General features: G+C 40.7%; 1 protein-coding gene across 1 annotated transcript in view; it reads left to right on the top strand.

The window, feature by feature from the left end:
* jph1a (junctophilin 1a) overlaps window positions 1-18,322 on the top strand; it is a 131,819-nt gene that overhangs the window by 112,134 nt on the left and 1,363 nt on the right. Inside the window, exon 4 of the mRNA XM_084325632.1 lies at window positions 15,898-16,589. Within this exon, the coding sequence (XP_084181758.1) occupies window positions 15,898-16,589 (692 nt within the window). The remainder of the gene's footprint in view (window positions 1-15,897; window positions 16,590-18,322) is intronic.

Below are 18,322 nucleotides of genomic sequence, written 5' to 3'. Positions count from 1 at the left end.
ACACTTCATGAATCAGGTAAATGAATGCTGTATTTATATACAGTAGCTCTTTACTAGTAATAGTACCACTACTCAAAGAGTTTCTCCAGTGGAATGACTGCATACATTTTCTCACTGACATTAGACCTAAAGACACTGTTGTGTTCACTTGTTAAATGTGTTTGTTAAAAGTGTCCAGTACATTATTTGGCCCACAGCCCATTAGGGCTGTCAACGAATATTCTATATTCAAATTAATAATTGTTAAAAAAAAACATACATTCGATTGTAAAAAAATGTAATTTTTACTTCTCGCGTGTGTCTGAACGTGCTGCATGACGGACAGGAGAGACGTGACAGCTATATATATTCATGGGATATCACTGCGCCCTTTACGTGCACCTTACAAAAGCACTGGGTAGAAGTAGGGATGTCCGATATTATCGGCCGATATCGGCATTAAAATGTGATATCGGAAAATATTGGTATCGGTTTTCAAAAAAATATATATATATAAATTTTTATTTAATTTTTTTTTACATTTCTATAACCTTTATTTACCCAGGCAAGCAAGTAAGAACAAATTCTGGTTTTATTTATTGTAAAAAGTATGCAAGAGATATGTAATGTTAATTACCTGAAATTATTCAATTTTTTGGGGGGGAAACCCTGCATATATCGGTATCGGTTGATATCGGTATCGGAAATTAAGAGTTGGACAATTTCGGTATATCGGTATCGGTAAAAAAGCCAATATCGAGCATCCCTAGGTAGAAGTATACGTTCACACACTAATAAAACGAATCGTCTATTGGTTGAGCAGCCCGGCATTCATGTGACATCATGTCCGGAATCAACCAGGAAGTAGCGAACGGCTAATAGTTGTTGTCGTTGCTGTCGAAGTTCCAACTCGTGACGATGGCAGAGAGTTCAGATCCCAACTCGGCTCCGGAAAGAGTGATCTGCACTCCGAGCCCTGTTTGGAAATACTTCGGATTTATGCTGAACCAGTTAGCGTTAAGTCGGCTACGTTACATGTATCTTTTTGTGCGCTAAGTGCTAACGCTAGCGTTTTGAGAGTTATAGCGTCAAGAATTGAAGCACCCTAATTTTTGTGTTTTTTTATAGTACTTTATTGTAAATCATCCTTCAGGGCAAAACTACTTTGTTTAGACACATTTCTAGGAATTGTGTGCCTTAATTTGATTTAAACAAAACATGAAACACGTATATAGGCTACTGTAGGCTTACTGAACTGATATTGAACAATGAATTGACAGAAGCATCATAATCAATGGTTTGATTACTATTTCACGTTTCATGTCAAGGAAAATATATTGTTTGATATTTATCACGCCTTTTCCGGAAGCGTGCTGCTTTGTATAAATGTCCGTTCTACATTTATCCAAAGCGACTTACAAGTTCTGTACGACAAGTCATCAGGAAGGGCACAACTCTATCAGCTGAGCAACAATGTTCATCAAAGTGTTGAGTGCTACAGTGTAGGTTAGTTTATTAGGACAAGTGCATGACAGTACGGTTGGTTAGGGTTAGATATCTTTTCTTTTCTTTTTTTTCAGATAATGGTTGAAGAAGTGCATCTTTAGTCGACGGCGAAAGATTGGACGGGTTTCGGCTGTTCTAACTGGGGTGGGTAGTTCATCCACCATTGTGGGGCAAGGACTGAGAATAGGCGGCTTTCTCCTTGATGACCCTCCCAGAGCTCGGATAGGAGTAGGTCTGAGGCGGCCAGAAGATGCAGAGCGTAGGGGTCTTGAGGGTGTGTAGTTAGAGACCATTGACCGGGAGCAGTTCTATATACCGTGAACTTTCATTAATTTGATCTTGCTCCGAGAGACGGACCCTTCTGAGAGATTGAGATAATACATTATTATATTTGTATGCTGGTGTAGGTATGTTGATATTTATTTTGTTTAAATAAATGACCTATAGCCTACTAGTTATGTCTCCCGTTGTATTGGTTTCCCCTCTTGTGGACACAATGCGCAACAATAGATATTCAAATGGTCCGAACCTACGTGTTTTCTTACAGCCCTTACAGCCCATGTTACATCTTGGGCCTTCATGTGAAGAAGTGTAGGCACCCCGGTGGGAATCAAACCCCCAACCCTGGCTGTGCCAGTGCCATGAACAGAACACCAAGCACTCTACCCACTGAGCTACACAGGACCCTTAACCCTGTTAGTGTCAGTGCCATGCTGCTCAGAGTATCAAGCACTCTACCCACTGAGCTACACAGGACCCTTAACCCTGTTAGTGTCAGTGCCATGCACAGAGCACTGAGCACTTCACACACTCAGCTACACAGGGGCCACAGCCAGCATTGTTATTGTTAAAAAAAACATTAACAGCTTGCATTAGGTAACTGTATATCTCTGTCCCTGCTGGTTACATTTGACAAGGATGTAAATCTGTGACAGTGACCTAGCCTATTATGATTCATATAGCAGTGACCTAGCCTATTATGATTCATATAGCAGTGACCTAGCCTATTATGATTCATATAGCAGTGACCTAGCCTATTATGATGTAGTATGGTAATATATAGCTACAATACTTTAAAAGACGATAGTTGTTATTAAAGTCCAAGAGAGTTTGATCAGTAGGTGGAAAATATGACAGGTTAAAGCAACACACCAACATTATGTGAAATGCACTTACTGTCTTCTCCAGAGTCCGATTTCACCAATTTCCTCACTGTGTAACAGTTTCACTAAGCCAGAACACAGAGTGCAGACACAAACGAGCAGAGACGATCAGAGTGGAATCAGAGTGTAACCCAAATGTCGGGTGTATTTAACCTCTTAATAGGCACCCAGAAAAGTGGCAATTTTTTTTTACTTGAACTTGAGGACTGCATACTTTCTTTGCAAAGCTTAGCTTTATACTTTATACTTATAGCACATGCATGAGCCTGGTCTCTTTTGAAAGATAACATTCTGAAGTTACTAATGCTAAAAAGGAAAATCACTTTCAGTGCTAATGAAATTGAGTAACAGAGGTCTGAACTTGAGTTGAACTTGAACTTGTGTACGTATACGTCCCGGTGCACGTTATGTGGTTAATAAGAAAAGAAGAGAATAGAATAGAATCCAGTTGCTAGACTGTCCAGGGAGTGAGCGGGTACAGGGTAGTCAGACGAGCGGAAGGGTCATAGCCAGGAGCGGGTACTCAGACTGTCCAGGGAGTGAGCGGGTACAGGGTAGTCAGACGAGCGGGGGGTCGTAGCCAGGAGCGAGAGAGAGGGAGAGAGAGGGAGAGAGAGAGAGACCCTAACCCTGTAGATGCTGCTCCTCTGGTCCGCACACACCTGCACCCCACCCTGTAGTTAGAGAGAGAGAGAGAGAGAGAGAGAGAGAGAGAGAGAGAGAGAGAGAGAGAGAGAGAGAGAGAGGGAGGGTAGCTGGGTAGGGAATAACGAGAGTTAAGGTGGACGAGAACCCTGGAGGCCTGGATGGGCATGACACACTGTGCGTTGAGTAGAAAGTTATCTGGCTACAGACCACTAGACGAGAGGTATTTTTGGCCAATAGCTAGGCAGCATTAATTAATACGTTCTGTATTGATAGATTTATGGCGTGATATGAATCTCGGCCCTGTACCGGGCCTGTCGGGCTTAAGGGGTTAAGAAAGTTTCACAAAGATTATTTCCCATCTACAGAATATATATGAATATACACCCAACACATGATAAATCACAGACTGAGGCTCAATACACACAAAACATTGTATGTCTCAAATAGCCTCTAATGCCTTAATATCTATTATTGGTAGCTACTATATCCATTATACTGTAACTTTATGCCTCTCTGATTCACAATGACCACAGATGTGATAACTGCCACACACATACATAGACACACACACACACACACACACACACACACACACACACACACACACACACACACACACACACACACACACACACACACACACACACACACACAAGCCAAGTTCAGGTTATTAAGGTCAGGAGAGGTGAGGTTCTCATTGGGTCTCAAACAGTTAAACAATATAGACTGAATATTAATTGTTTATTTATTTGTACTGTTTGTTTTTACTGTATAATAGATCACATCTGAGGAGGAGCAGAAGGCATGAAAGGACAATATCCTAATAAATGTCATAGATATCACCAACTTGAATTCATACATAGTGATCTGACAGTTCACATGTATATATCACAGATGTTTATATTTGGTCTGCATGGACTGCATTTATATAACAGCGCTTAAAGGAAAACTCCAACATTTTGGGAAATTAGCTTATTTGCCATCTACCCTGGAGTTAGACAAGAAGATGCATACCTTTTTTCTTCTCTGTGCATGCAGTAGGAGTAGGAAGACGCGCACCGTTAGCCTAGCTTAGCGTCAGTCACTGGAAATGGGTTCCTCCATTAGCCTAGTTCCCAACGTCTTCCTACTCCTACTGCATGCACAGAGAAGAAAAAGGTATGCATCTTCTTGTCTAACTCCAGGGTAGATGGCAAATAAGCTAATTTCCCAAAATGTTGGAGTTTTCCTTTAACAATGTATGCCTCACGTTCACACATTCATTCACACATTCACACACCGACGGCGGAGGCAACCATGCAAGGTGCCAACCTGTTCATCGGGAGCAGTTAGGGGTTACGTGTCTTGCTCAAGGACACTTCGACACGGCGCCGTGAGGAGCCGGAATCTAACCGGGAACCTTCCCATTACCAGACGACCGCTCTATACCTCCAGAGCCGCTGTTGCCCCCAATTAGTTTATTTGGGTTGAGTCAGGCGATGTTATTTTTAGTTATGATAAAATGATGGCCTATTTCGATGCCCCTCGTTGGACGGCTGTAGAATCAGTGGGTTTGATCGATGCCCAGACGACCCCTGTGGCCGCGCTCAGCGATTCTTAGCACTTCTAATTAAACTACAGTCACTCAATCGAAACAGGATCTGCACTTTGCCAAGTTGTCTACAAGACAACTATACATACTTCATCGGTCAACATATTTTATCAAGTGGCCCAAATCTGATGTCTTTGCTCATACAGCATGTGACTCAGATCAGTGTGAACGACACAAAACACATGGAATCTGATCTTTTCTATTCTTTCTTTCATACGTGGTCCTGAATCAGATACAGGTCAGATTTTTTGCAACGCGACTTCAGTCTGAACAGTCATGCGACTTTCATGTGACTTTTCCGTCACTCTAGATTGATGTTTGTCCCAATTCTTTACATCCATCTTCTTTATTGTTAATTTGTGCATGCCGGTCAGTTCAGGAGCGTGACCAGTTCACACTGGAATCTGATATTGGCCACACATTTTTTTATTATTTAAATAAAAAAGAATGTGAACAGCCAAACTAAATAAATCTGATCTGAGCAATACATCGTAAATTGAGCACTAAGGCTTGCAGTGTGAAGTTCTGTGAACGTAGTCTCGTAGTCGTAGTAACAGTAAAGTGCAATATAAATATACAATGTACAAGTGATTAGACTGGGTATAAAATATAACAATTAGTACTACTGAGTAATAGTGCTAATCAGATGTATGTACAGCATTGTAGTATTGCTACATACAGTGATACAGGTATAAAGACAGTATGTTAGTAGTCGTACTGGCCAGCAGCGTAACTGTTGTACAGATATAGATTTAATATCTACAGATATGTACATATATAGATATAGTATAGTACAGATGGGTGTGGATTAGGGCTGTCACTTTAACAAAAAATCTAATTCGATATTCGTTGCAGAATTGTAGACAAGTTCGAATTCAAATTTGAATTTCAGTGGGGAAAAAAATACTTTCTAGTCTAAGCTATTTTCAACGTTTTATAAAAAATAAATTTTTACCATGGTATGTTTGGTATCATTCTTTTCAGAACAGTCTCACCTATATGACCTGACCATTTGTTTTCATACTGTACATACTGTATACTGCATACTGTACAACACAAAACACAAAAACGATTTTAGAAGATGCATTAGAAACAATAAAAAGGCGCCCTCGGGTTGCCTATGTACAAACAATTATATGTATAAACAATTATTTTCTTACCTCGCCTCATAATCCTCCTCTGAAACGGCACAAAACAACTCCAAACGCACTCCAAAAGACCGACAACTAGCGTGATCACTAGCGTGATCAAAAACGGCAAAGATAATAATACAAATAGAGTACAATTTACGCATGCGTAAAACCTTATTTAGCATCAAATTGAAATGATCCTGTTGAAATAATTTCTTGGGCTATCATCACCAAATTAAACTATAGCTACTATGTAGTTTCAGGCCTGCTCTTTCGATGAGCGTTCAGGAAATTCTCCGCCAGACCTCGTCAAACAAATTACGTCACTTGGTCACGCCGGCGTGCTGGTCGACTCCTGAGAGAATCTGCACCAGGCACAGAATAAATATGTATATATATATAATATATATATATATATATTATATTATATTATATTATATGGTATATACAGCAGTATTGTACAGAAAACTGCTTTTTCCTTTGATGCTTCCAACACCTGGAATGTCCTCCAGCTGACTCTGAAGCTGAAGGTTCTTCCTTCTCTTGCTGCATTTAAAAGTATGAACTCAAACCACTGTGTCAACTTGTAACTGTCTTAGCTGATTTTCTATAGTTTATTCTTATTTGTTGTGCCTATATGTATGAATCTACTGACAAACTGTGTCTTGTTTTGTAAGCTTCACTGTCATCACTGTAAATGAGGGTGACCTCAGTGTCTCACCCGTAGTGGTTTTTGAGTACTAGGAAACAAATCACTTTACAATCGAACGACAGCACACGGGACATGTCTCAGTATGAGTGGGTGTCCCAAAGGTAATCAAACCCCTATTTGGCAGTGTTGGTGCCTTGCTCAAGAGCGCCAAGCACTTTCCGGGTATCGTATCGCGTTATGGCAAATCGCATCGCTGATTTGATTCACGGCGATTCATAATTTGTTTTATGGCAACTGCTGAAGAAATACGCAGTCACTCAGGTTTTTTTTATTGCTGGCTACGTTTAAAGGTTTAAAATGGCTGCAAGTCTGGTTAAAATTGTTCTTGACTGACTGCCAGCGCTGCAGTCTTTGTGTGTGTGCTCGTATGTGTGTGTGCATGTATGTGTGTGCACGTATGTGTGTGCGCGAATGTGTGTGCGTGTTTGATGATCCTTCGTTGTGAAGAACCATCCAGAAAATTTTTGGAAGCCCTCCGAGTAATCTGGTTCCCAAACAGCGTTCCCACGAAGCCCAGACTCTTATGGAGTTATGCTGTGAAATTAGGTTTTTACACAGTATTTCAAACCCTGCAGATGTTGGAGCTGTTGTGAAATTAATTAGGAATGCCCAGCGGGAAATGTATTAAAATGGTATTAACCCTCAAGTCCTTCACTATGATTGTCATCATCACTGTCCCAGCATTCTAGGCTCAGAGTCATTTTCATTCAATCAATTAAATAGAAATGAAGTAGAATTGGCAAAAACCCAGAACTTTACCATTAAAAAACAACCCCCGTAATTTTAATTAATCTCCTTAATTTACCCTGGTGCATTTATATAGTGCTTTTATCCAAAGCGCTTTATAATTTTGTTGACCCATTCACTGACATATTTCACACACACCGACGGCGGAGGCGAGCGACCATGCAAGGTGCCAACCTGCTCATCGGGAGCAATTAGGGGTTAAGTGTCTTGATCAAGGACACTTCGACCTGCTGCCCGGGAGGAGCGGGAATCGAGCTGATTACCAGACAACCGCTCTACCCCCTGAGCCACTGTCGCCCCCCGGTGTTTAACCCCTGACTGGCATGAAGGCATGTTTAAGGGGTCTACAATGTCTACACCCCTTGATTCTTATTAACCATTTCACTGCCACACAACAGCCGGTTAACCCTTTCACCGCCACACTACAGAAGGTTAACCCTTTACGGAAACCGTCGGTAGTGTGATAGTAAAGGGTTAACCTTCTGTAGTGTGGCAGTGAAAGGGTTAAGGGGTGTGTGTCCACAACAAGTTCCAATGCTTGTTGAACATTATACCTCTTTTCATGTCTTTTTGCCGAGCCGTCAGAGTGCATTGGAGTATAGAGAAACTATAGATATTTTCCATTGGTCCTCCCAGCCCACGTGACCATTTCTAGCATTTCCATTGGCTATAGGCTAAAAGCTCAGTAAGAGATAGATAGATGCAGGGGATGTACTAGTCTACATTCAGAAGATAAAAAAGACCAATCTAGATGTTTCAAGATTTTAGTAAATTCTAAGCCAAACATCCACGCTCCACCGAACAGGCTGTGAGTGACATAGAGAGATACCTTCAGAAGAGAATCTCCTGATTCAGATACAATTTAAATCGAAGCTTCATCACAAACTGTTCCAAAGACCTTTTCACGTTTTGCTAAACATTTCTAGTGTGGGTGCGACACTCAGCTTTAGAGGGTCAAGTCTGAAATGTTCCTGGTATACGAGCGTTCAGGACGGGCCACGCTCCTCTAACCGCTTGCCGCGAGCGTAACCGATCCAGTAGAGGACGAGTGCCGTAGCTAAATCAACGTTTGATCCTGAGGGCCGAGTTGAACGTTTTACGACGGCCTGGGAATATCAAAGGTCCTGGACGTCCATATTGAGCATTATGACATTATGACATTAAGGATGATGTGTCACAACAAACACAGTTGAGTGGTGCAGACCAGTGTTACTTAACCCGTGGGTAGTGGACCCACATGGTCTGGTGGGGTCGCTAGATGACAAGAGAATTCAAATGTGTTCATTCTGGGTCCATGAATTTAGGCTACTGTTTAGGTTAATGTAATGTAATGGGAAGTGTTGCTGGTTTGATACCACCAATGTATCCCCGAGCAAGGGCACCTGACCCCCCCGACTTCATAATATACCGACTTCACTAGGGAAGAGTCCCTTAATTTTACACCTTAAAAAACCCTTAAAACAACCTTATTAATAAATAAGAATTATGGTAAATTAAGAAAGAAATGAATTACATAGAAATTAAATTAAGTAGAATTGTATTATTACAATTAAGGGGCAAAAACCCTGAATTATACTATATAAAAAAGATTCAGAGGGCGGGGCCGGTATCAAGGAGTGAGGTCGTGCAACTGCTCCCCAAACTTTTACAAACTAACACTTTTAACCTCTTGAGCCAGAGCCCTATTTTCAGAAAATTCGCCTAAAATACATACCTAAGTAAATGGAAGATTGCTCCACTTCTACAAGGTCCATTTGCATGTTCTTGGTATCTAGGGACATCTATGGATCTCAGGGAATGTGTTGTGTCTGTTACTAGGCTTGAGTAAATTGTAATGAACCAAAGGAGAATTTCACATTTCTTTTTTTTCTTTTCTTTTTTCATCTTTGACAGTGAATAGCACCATGCTAAAATGTACCAGCAACATTAATTAATACATTCTGTATTCATCTATTTATGGCGTGATATCAATCTCGTACCGGTACTGGACCGCTCGGGCTTAAGGGGTTAAGTATTTCAGTCAAATGTGGTCATCTCTCCTGTCCACTGGCTGGTCCTCAGCTGATGGCATCCCCACACATAATGTGCAGTTAAAATGGTGCATTTGGATTTCTCTCTGACAAGATGTTGCAGTGAGGATTTGTTAGTGACTATTACACACATTACACTATTATGCTGTCACATTTTTACACACTATTTCAGTAGTACACATCAGGAGATACACAAATTTGTTAGAGATGCACTAATTAAAAAATTTAGAGTTTGGCCTGATGGTGGCACTAGAGGAAATGTCACCAGGTTACCAAAATCAAAGGAGTTCATCCTACAGTGGTCATGAATGGGCACAACAAATATTAGGCCTTGTAGTTTGCAGGATATAGCTGCGACGGAAAGACAGACGCACGCTCAGACAGACGCAACTGATTACATGATCTCCCCAGGCTTCCCTCCTAATGGAGATAATAATGACCAAATGGGTTTTTTCTCACACTAATCTTTGGTTGAATGGGACATTTTCGATTTGTATACAGGAGACCCTTCACCTCAAATGATTGTATTATTTTTAGAGGTGGGCATAGATAAAAAATTTTAATCTAGATTAATCTAACTGCAATCCTGGATTTAATCTAGATTAATCTAGATTAAAATGGCTAAAAAAAAATTAAAAATTAAATCTGCCGAAGGCATTCAAAATATGTGTGTTCTACCCAAATAATGACCAGAAGTAAGTCCTTACTTTTTCTTTCCTCCTTATGTTTCTCAGGCCAGGTGGCCCATTACACCATGAGCCCATCTCCCGTTTCCAAAATGCATTACAGACTGTTTGAAAAAGCTGTTTTGCTATGATAATTGGTAATGAAATATCAAAATAATGTTCAATAAGATGTACTTGTGTTTAATAAGTTGTTTTATTCAGAAGTTAACACAAATAAATTATATTACCAGTACAGTACAGTATCTAGCACACTCTCAGGAGCAAAACAGAAAGAAGCATTTCAAACTTGAACTATGTGACATGGCTTGACTCAATCAGTCCAATCTCTATTTCTCCTTCTTCCACCAGTCACTCAGGCAGACCAGCTTGTTTTATGTAGCGGTGTCTACTTATAGTGCCTATAATATTTTTTCCGTTGGGTGCCAGACAGGGCCAAACCCTGCCAATGCAAATCAACTGCTCCAGTGGAGTTGCTCAGTGGCCAATGGTGTCAACTGTGGTTGTACTGGGCAGCCCCCAGGTGTGAATGGAACTGTGTGAATGTGAAGCAGGGAGTTCCTGAAAAAGAGCATCTGTGCTCAGCGAACCTACCCTGGGTAAATAAAGGTGAAAAAAAATTGTAATAAAAAAATAAAATAAATAAATTAGATTAACTGCGTCAATTATATTATCACGCGATACTAGTATCGCGTTAACGCAGCATAACGGCCCAGCTCTAATTATTTTATTCATCTTTATAATTTACCCCGATTCCCCCACAATAGATCAGAAGGGGAAGCAGAGAATCTCACCATCGCTGATGATACAACCATCTGATGCTGAGCAGAGAGTATTGTTCTCATCTGAGTCAGTCTGACTCTACAGTCTAATTTAGCAAGTAGCAAAAACGAGCGACAACAAAAGACACCCTCGGCCCATTGTGTCTGATGTTAGTAATATAGGGAACAATGGGACACGAATCGCTGTCTGACTGATGTTATATCTACAGTGTCAGAATGTACAGCTCAAATCTCTGATCCAGGGTCAGATCAGTGGCTCTCACAAACACTATTATGACTTTCCTCTAAGCGGCACTAACAAATGCTGATCTTTTTGATCGACTTTCATTCAAACCTTTATTTAAACTCGAAAGGCAACTGAGGTTTCTCTCATTTACAGTCATGTCGTGTCGAATGTACATACAGAAATAAGCATAAAAAGCATATAAAATCACACAGCATATAAAATCATAACAATAAGACAACAAGACGAGGCAAAGAGCAAGGATAACAAATCAACTAAAACACGTACAACTTGATTGACAAAGGTTCAACTCTGCGACAGAGGGGAGAATCTCAAGCTTTAAGGACTGTTGGAGTTCATTACATGAGCTAGCGGCATCATAGCAAGTATCTTAAAAACCAAAACATTGATGCAAGTGGATGCATTGAAAACGTAAATCAGCTTCTTTAAATGCGTAGATTATGCCTTTAATATAGTAATGAATAGTCATTTACTGGATAGAATGAAGGTACACTGTATATTCATAGTCTGAGCTGAGGCAGCATGTGGCAGCAGCTGAACATGATATTTGCGACTATAAGAAGTTTACATTTGTAATATCTGTGTATTGAGAGGTAACTACAAGTCAAAGTCTTCCAATATGTCCAAAGTCTAGCCGATCAAGTAAAACCGGGTTCATAGCTTTAACCCCTGGATGAGAGCTGGGCTTAAAGAGAGCGTCCCCAAAGCCAGCAGTAGATTTCACTGAATGGAAACGCTGTTGGGTCTTAAGGTCAAGCGTCCTTATCTATAGAAGCATGTTGGCAGCGTGGATGTTGAGAAGACAAAGGGCTGTTCCAGGAAAACTGGAGGCAGATAAAAAAAGAGAATGACAGATAATAGAAATGTACCCACAGAGGAGGAGCCTATGACCCTGCATTCATTAAACTCTTTCTCCCTCTCTCTCTCTTTCTCTCTCTCAAATTAAAATTCAAAATTAGCTTCATTGGCAGGACAATATAATTGTGTGTTGCCAAAGCATTGCATAATACAATACAATTATTTAAATAATATAATTAAACATAAGGATAGTTCACATTGCAGGTTATCGTGATCACACTAACATATTGTTTTTGGAGTCAAAGACATTGAAGTTAAATGATCTTGTGGAATTTAAAACGGCACAATTAATGTATAAAGCAAAAAGTCATGCACTTCCAAGAAACATTCAAGAATTGTTCTTTGATAGGGAGGGGGGTTATAATCTGAGGGGAGAACACAATTTAAAAGTGCTAAATGTACGCACTACCATGAGAAGACACTGCATCTCGATATGTGGAGTGAAACTGTGGAACAGTCTAAATGTGGTGCTAAAGCAATGTCCAAACATGAGACAATTCAAACTGATGTATAAGGAAATTATGTTCACAAGGTACAGGGATGAGGAAGGGACTTGATATTCACGGGTGTTTACATTTTTATTTTGTTTTCTATTTTATTTCTTTCATGTTTTACATATATAGTTTTTGTTTTTTGTTTTGCATATATATATTTTTTTTTCTTTCTTTTTTATGTTTTAAAATAGTACACTCATTTGAGTAGTGGAAAAGGGGTAGGATTAAATAAGTGTATACTTCTTCCTACTCTTTTTCGAACATGTAGATTGAGTTGTTTTGCTTTTGTTATTGTTTGTTTGTATACATTGCATGTTCGAAATAAAGATTTCAAATCAAATCAAAAAATCAAAACATAAAACAGTAGTGGGGAAATAAATATAAGCAGATACATAACAAGAATCATACAGCATCTCTGCATAAACGTTATATTCAATCAGATATTGGAATATTATTGAACCCTCCCTCTCTGTCTCTTTTCTCTCTCTCCTCTTGCTCTTACTCTCTTGCTCTCTCTCGTTCACTCTCCCCCCTCTCTCACTCACTCCCTCTATCTCATTTCTCTCTTTTGTCCACCCTCTTATTCTCTCCCTCTCTCTCTCTCTGTCTCTCTCTCTCTGTCTCTCTCTCAGTCTCTCTCTCACAGTCTCTCTCCCTTCTCTGTCTTTCTTTGTCTTTCTTTCTCTCCCTCTGTTTCTCTGACATTGCCTGATAAAATGCATCATCAGGCGGTTCTAGACCCTATTTAGGGGGGCTGAGTCACAGCTGTTGACGGGCCTGTATGTACAGTACGGGCCTGTATGTACGGAGACGGAGACGGATTTGTGTGATCACAAGGTGTTGTCATGGAAACAGACTCATTCATTTTTGTTGTAGACGGATCGTCGTAGACTGACTTTTATTTTAATTGAGTTTATATATTCCATTTTATTTTATTCTACCTTAATTGTCTGTTAATGTTGCACTAAACAACAGAAACAAATTCCTTGTATGTGCAGATTTACTTGGCAATAAAGACCTTTCTGATGATCAATATAGGTTTCATAGTGTCACACATAGTACAAAGTACATGTAGGTTAAATGAGCTTTGGCTAAGAGGAGTGCTCTCATCCTGGCCACCTGAATACTTTAGACAACAAATGTTTGTTTCCGCGTCTCTGATTGGCCAGGTCATGTGACATGTACGCCCAATCGTGGGACCGCAAGTTTCTACACTGGTTAAGCTTAGGCGCTCTTTCGAAGTTGGTTAAGGTTAGAGTTTGTCTTAGAGCGTGACGATAGAACGCCTGCCCTGATTCCAAACTCTAACCTTAACCAACTGCGAAAGAGTCGCCTAAGCTTAACCAGTGATAAACTAGGTGTTAGGTAGTTTGCAGGCTGTTAGACCCGGAAATAGGCGCAGAACTTGCCGTCCCACGATTGGCGCACATGTCACATGACCAGTGTTGTGCTAGTTACTGAAAAATAGTAACTCAGTTACTTTACTAGTTACTTCATGTCAAAGTAACTTCGTTACTGTACTAGTTACTTACACCCAAAAGTAATGAGTTACTGTGAAAAGTAACTATTTAGTTATTTAAAAAAAAAATTAAAAAAGATTGCTCAAGTCCCATGCCCCATATACTCAAAATCGGTTGATCAACTTGACAGTTTCCATTCACATCACCGAACTCTGCTAAGCAATGTGGTCTAGAGCGTTTCATTATATATTCCCTCCCCGCTGTATGTATATTTCTCTCCCACCCACCCACCCCCTCCCTCCCCATCATATGTATATACTCTGTCAGGATCTAGGGGTAACAGTACTGTATATTTGAATACCGCTTATGTCACAAATGTATCAGTACTAAATACCTATATGTCCCTATGCCATAAATGTCATGTATGTTGTGTATGTCATAAATGTCTATATGAATTGAAAATGGGGGACCCTGATGGAACCAAGACAAACGTCTTTCTCAGGTCTGCATCCCCTTAACAATTGTATGTATTGAGCCGTACTGTATTGTACCCATTCTGCAATCTGTTAAATAAAGTTTTCATTCATTCATCCATTCATTAATTCATTCATAACCATCTTGCAGCGTTGTTTAAGATATCAATCAAAGCATTGCAACGTTAGAATAGTTAGGATATCAATTGTGCATGAAAGGACTATATTTATATTGTTTGATTAGTATTATGAGATTCCCTGGCAGATTTCGTACAGTCAAAATCCGTTGATCTTGAGTTTCAGTGAACACATTGCACTCACCGTCACCAGTCTGCGGTGGTCGAGATGTAACGTTAGTCCAGTTGACTCCAGCAGCCCTTCAAACATGTTCTTTATCTCGTTTCCATGTTGTATATTAATTATCTCTCCAAGTAGTTGCTAAATGGTTTGTTAGTTCGTTATTATTACTGCGTTCTTATTATGTAGATTCATAGCGAGCGTCCTCTTGTTGTTTACTGTAGAGAGCGTCTATTTCTTTCAGAACGTCAGTGGCCAATCAGAAGTGCGAAAACCAGAATGAGGCTACGGAAAGAAATAATAATAATAATAATAATAATAATACTTCGTCTTATAGCGCCTTTCAGTCTACAGTAAACAAAACAAACGCAGGCGAAATAAGGACGCTCGCTATGAATCTACATAAAAAGAACGCAGTAACGAACTAACAAACCATTCAGTAACGTAAGTAGCGTTACTGAATTTCAAAAGTAATGAGTTAGAGTACTAGTTGCGGCAAAAAGTAACTTCGTTTCTGTAACGCGTTACTTTGTAACGCGTTAGTCCCAACACTGCACATGACCTGGCCAATCAGAGCGCAAAACTCGAACGCGGAAACAAACATTTGTTGTCGAAAGTATAGACGCATCCTGGCCAGCTGGGAGACACTGAGGCGGAGCAGGCACTCAACACTTTGATGAACATTGTTACTCAGCTGATAGAGTTGTGCCGTTCCTGATGACTTGTCGTACAGAACTTGTAAGTCGCTTTGGATAAAAGCGTCAGCTAAATGACTAAATGTAGATGTAAAGAAGGGGATCCAGCTCTCTTGTGGACAGAGGGTTTGGGGACATTGTCTCTCTAGGTGTGAGATTCAAGCTATTGTTAGGACACACAAAGCATTCCTCCACAATCTGTATAGTGTTGGCTATGGAGTTTGTTGTGGTGTTGTGTATAGTGTTGTGTATAGTGTCTGTTATGGAGTGTGTTGTTGTGTTGTGTATATTGTTATGTATAGTGTCTGTTATGGAGTGTGTTGTTGTGTTGTGTATATTGTTATGCATAGTGTCTGTTACAGTGTGTGTTGTTGTGTGTAACACGTATCATCCTCCCCCCCGCAGGTCCAGACTACATCAAGCAGCAGTTCCTGGAGCCCGTGGAGGTGAAGGAGATCCCTGTCGTCGTCGTAGAGAAGAAGAAGGACAGTCCCGGAAACTCCCCCCACTTTTACCGCAAGGGCACCACCCCCGCCCACTCCCCCGCCACCAGCCCCGTGACCACGCCCCCCCCCTCGCCCCACTCCGGCAAGAAGAAGGGCCAGCACAAGACCAGTAAAGAAGAGAAGCCCTCCCGCAAGGTGAGCAAAGAGGACAAGTCCAGCCGCAAGGTGAGCAAAGAGGACAAGTCCAGCCGGGACGAGCGGCCCAGCAGGAAGATCAGTAAAGAGGAGTCCGCGAGAGCACCTGCCCCCCAGGAGGAGGCCCCGCCCCCCGAGGCCCCACCCCCCCCGGCCCCCCAGCAGGTCCCCGTGCTCCCGGTCAACGGCCAGCTCCACACCGAGTACCACAGTTACTACGTGAAGCCCGTGAGGGTGTTGCCGCCCCCGGAGCCCGAGGAGGACCCGGAGGAGGAGCTCAGCATGATGGCCCTGGCCCGCATGCCCCCACCACCCCCCAAGTCCTACGCCGTCGTCCCCAAGTCGGCCACCGGGAGCGAGCACAAACTCAGGAAGCAGGATTCCCTGAAGCCAAAGAGCCTCGCGGACACCAAGAAGGCCAGCCTGGACATGGCCGACGGCATGAATGGGGAGACGGTGAGTGTGATGAGATAAGATGAGATAAGATAAGATACAATAACATAACATTTATTTATTTATTTATTTGTTTATTTGGACGGGACAATGCTAAATTAATGAACACCGTGGAGTGTAAAAATTGCCGGATTTAGCACAACAAGGCTAATTTCCATCCGTTGTCCCCAAACATAAAAACAGGACTCATAGAAACAGTAAGACATTTTCAAATACATAAAAACAGGACACATAAAAACAGTAAAAAATGTACAAACACATAACAACAATACACAGAAATACTAGTGGCTAGAGATATGTCACATGTGGTCACATGACTGGTTGGTCTTCAGTAATTTTTTTAGTTGCCCTCTAAAAGAAGCAAGGGTGGGGCTTTTCCTTATGGAAATGGGGAGACTGTACATAAGATTAGATAAGATATTCCTTTATTGATCCTTTGGGGAAATTCAGGCATCATAGCAGCATGGGGGGGGGGGGTACAGGTATGGGCAGGGTAATAGTAGAAAAACATAATACAGGCAATAAAATGATAGTACAGTAGAAAGGTACAAATAGGCAGTGTACACAGTGATGAGTGATGAACTCATACATGTTGTTCTCATGGTCTGAGACGCTCCAACATCAACATGAGCAACTCTCTTCCAAATCAGGTGCTGAGACTCAAAATTGGGATTAGATTAGATTATATTAGATTAAAATGTACTGTCATCAAACAGCAAAAGTACAGTACAACGAAAATAAGTTTGGCATCCAACCAGAGTGCAAATACAGTAAAGTGCAATAGTAATATACAATGTACGTACAGGTGATTAAACTGGGTATAAAATATATTAATTAGTACTGCTGCTGAGTAATAGTGTTAATCAGATGTATGTACAGAGTTGTAGTATTAATATGTACAGTGATACAGGTATAAAGACACTATGGTAGTAAATCATACTGGCCAGCAGTGTAACTAGTAAGAGTAGGTAAGGGATATGAACAAGTTCAAGTTCAAGTTCAAGTTTCTTTATTAGTTGTCATACAGAAGTACAGAATACTTTTATACAAAATGCTTCTTTCTGTTACGCTCCAGAGACTGTGCTAGACAAAAATAGATAAGTATAAAATTAAATAAGTATAGCAAGTATAAAATAGAAGTCACGTACGTAGACACAAGTGTTCAGTATGTACATATGTACAATGTTCAATGCAGAGTAGAAGTAACTGAGTTACCATACAATATACTATACAGTGCAAAGGAGAAATGGGATGAGGTACAATTTAGGTACAATTTACAGTAAGGTGTAATGAGGTATGGGTTGTAGTGCAAATTCTTTACCAATAAATATAAAGTGTGTTTAGGTGTTCTAAAGTGTGTAAAGTGGGTGCTGCAGTGAGTTGTTTATTTAAAGTGAGTGAGTGCGTGCGTGTGGATGTGTGTGCTGTGAGTGCATTTGATGGTTGTTACATAGTGTTATTGTTCGTTGTTACAGATATGTAAAAAGGATTATAATTTATTATGTCATTGCATGTAACCATGAGCTGAATGAATGAAAACTTTATTTAACAGATTGCAGAATGGGTACAATACAGTACGGCTCAATACACACAATTGTTAAGGGGATGCAGACCTGAGAAAGACGTTTGTCTTGTTTCCATCAGGGTCCCCCTGCTGCTCCAGAGACAATGAATTCGGAAAAGTGGTACAAGTGACACTGAGAGCACCCAGGGGAACGTTCAGAGTACATTATAGA

The sequence above is a fragment of the Notolepis coatsorum genome (genome assembly GCF_963971535.1).
Source record: "Notolepis coatsorum genome assembly, chromosome: 12".
Classification (NCBI taxonomy): domain Eukaryota; kingdom Metazoa; phylum Chordata; class Actinopteri; order Aulopiformes; family Paralepididae; genus Notolepis; species Notolepis coatsorum.
This window is presented reverse-complemented; position numbering and strand designations above follow the sequence as displayed.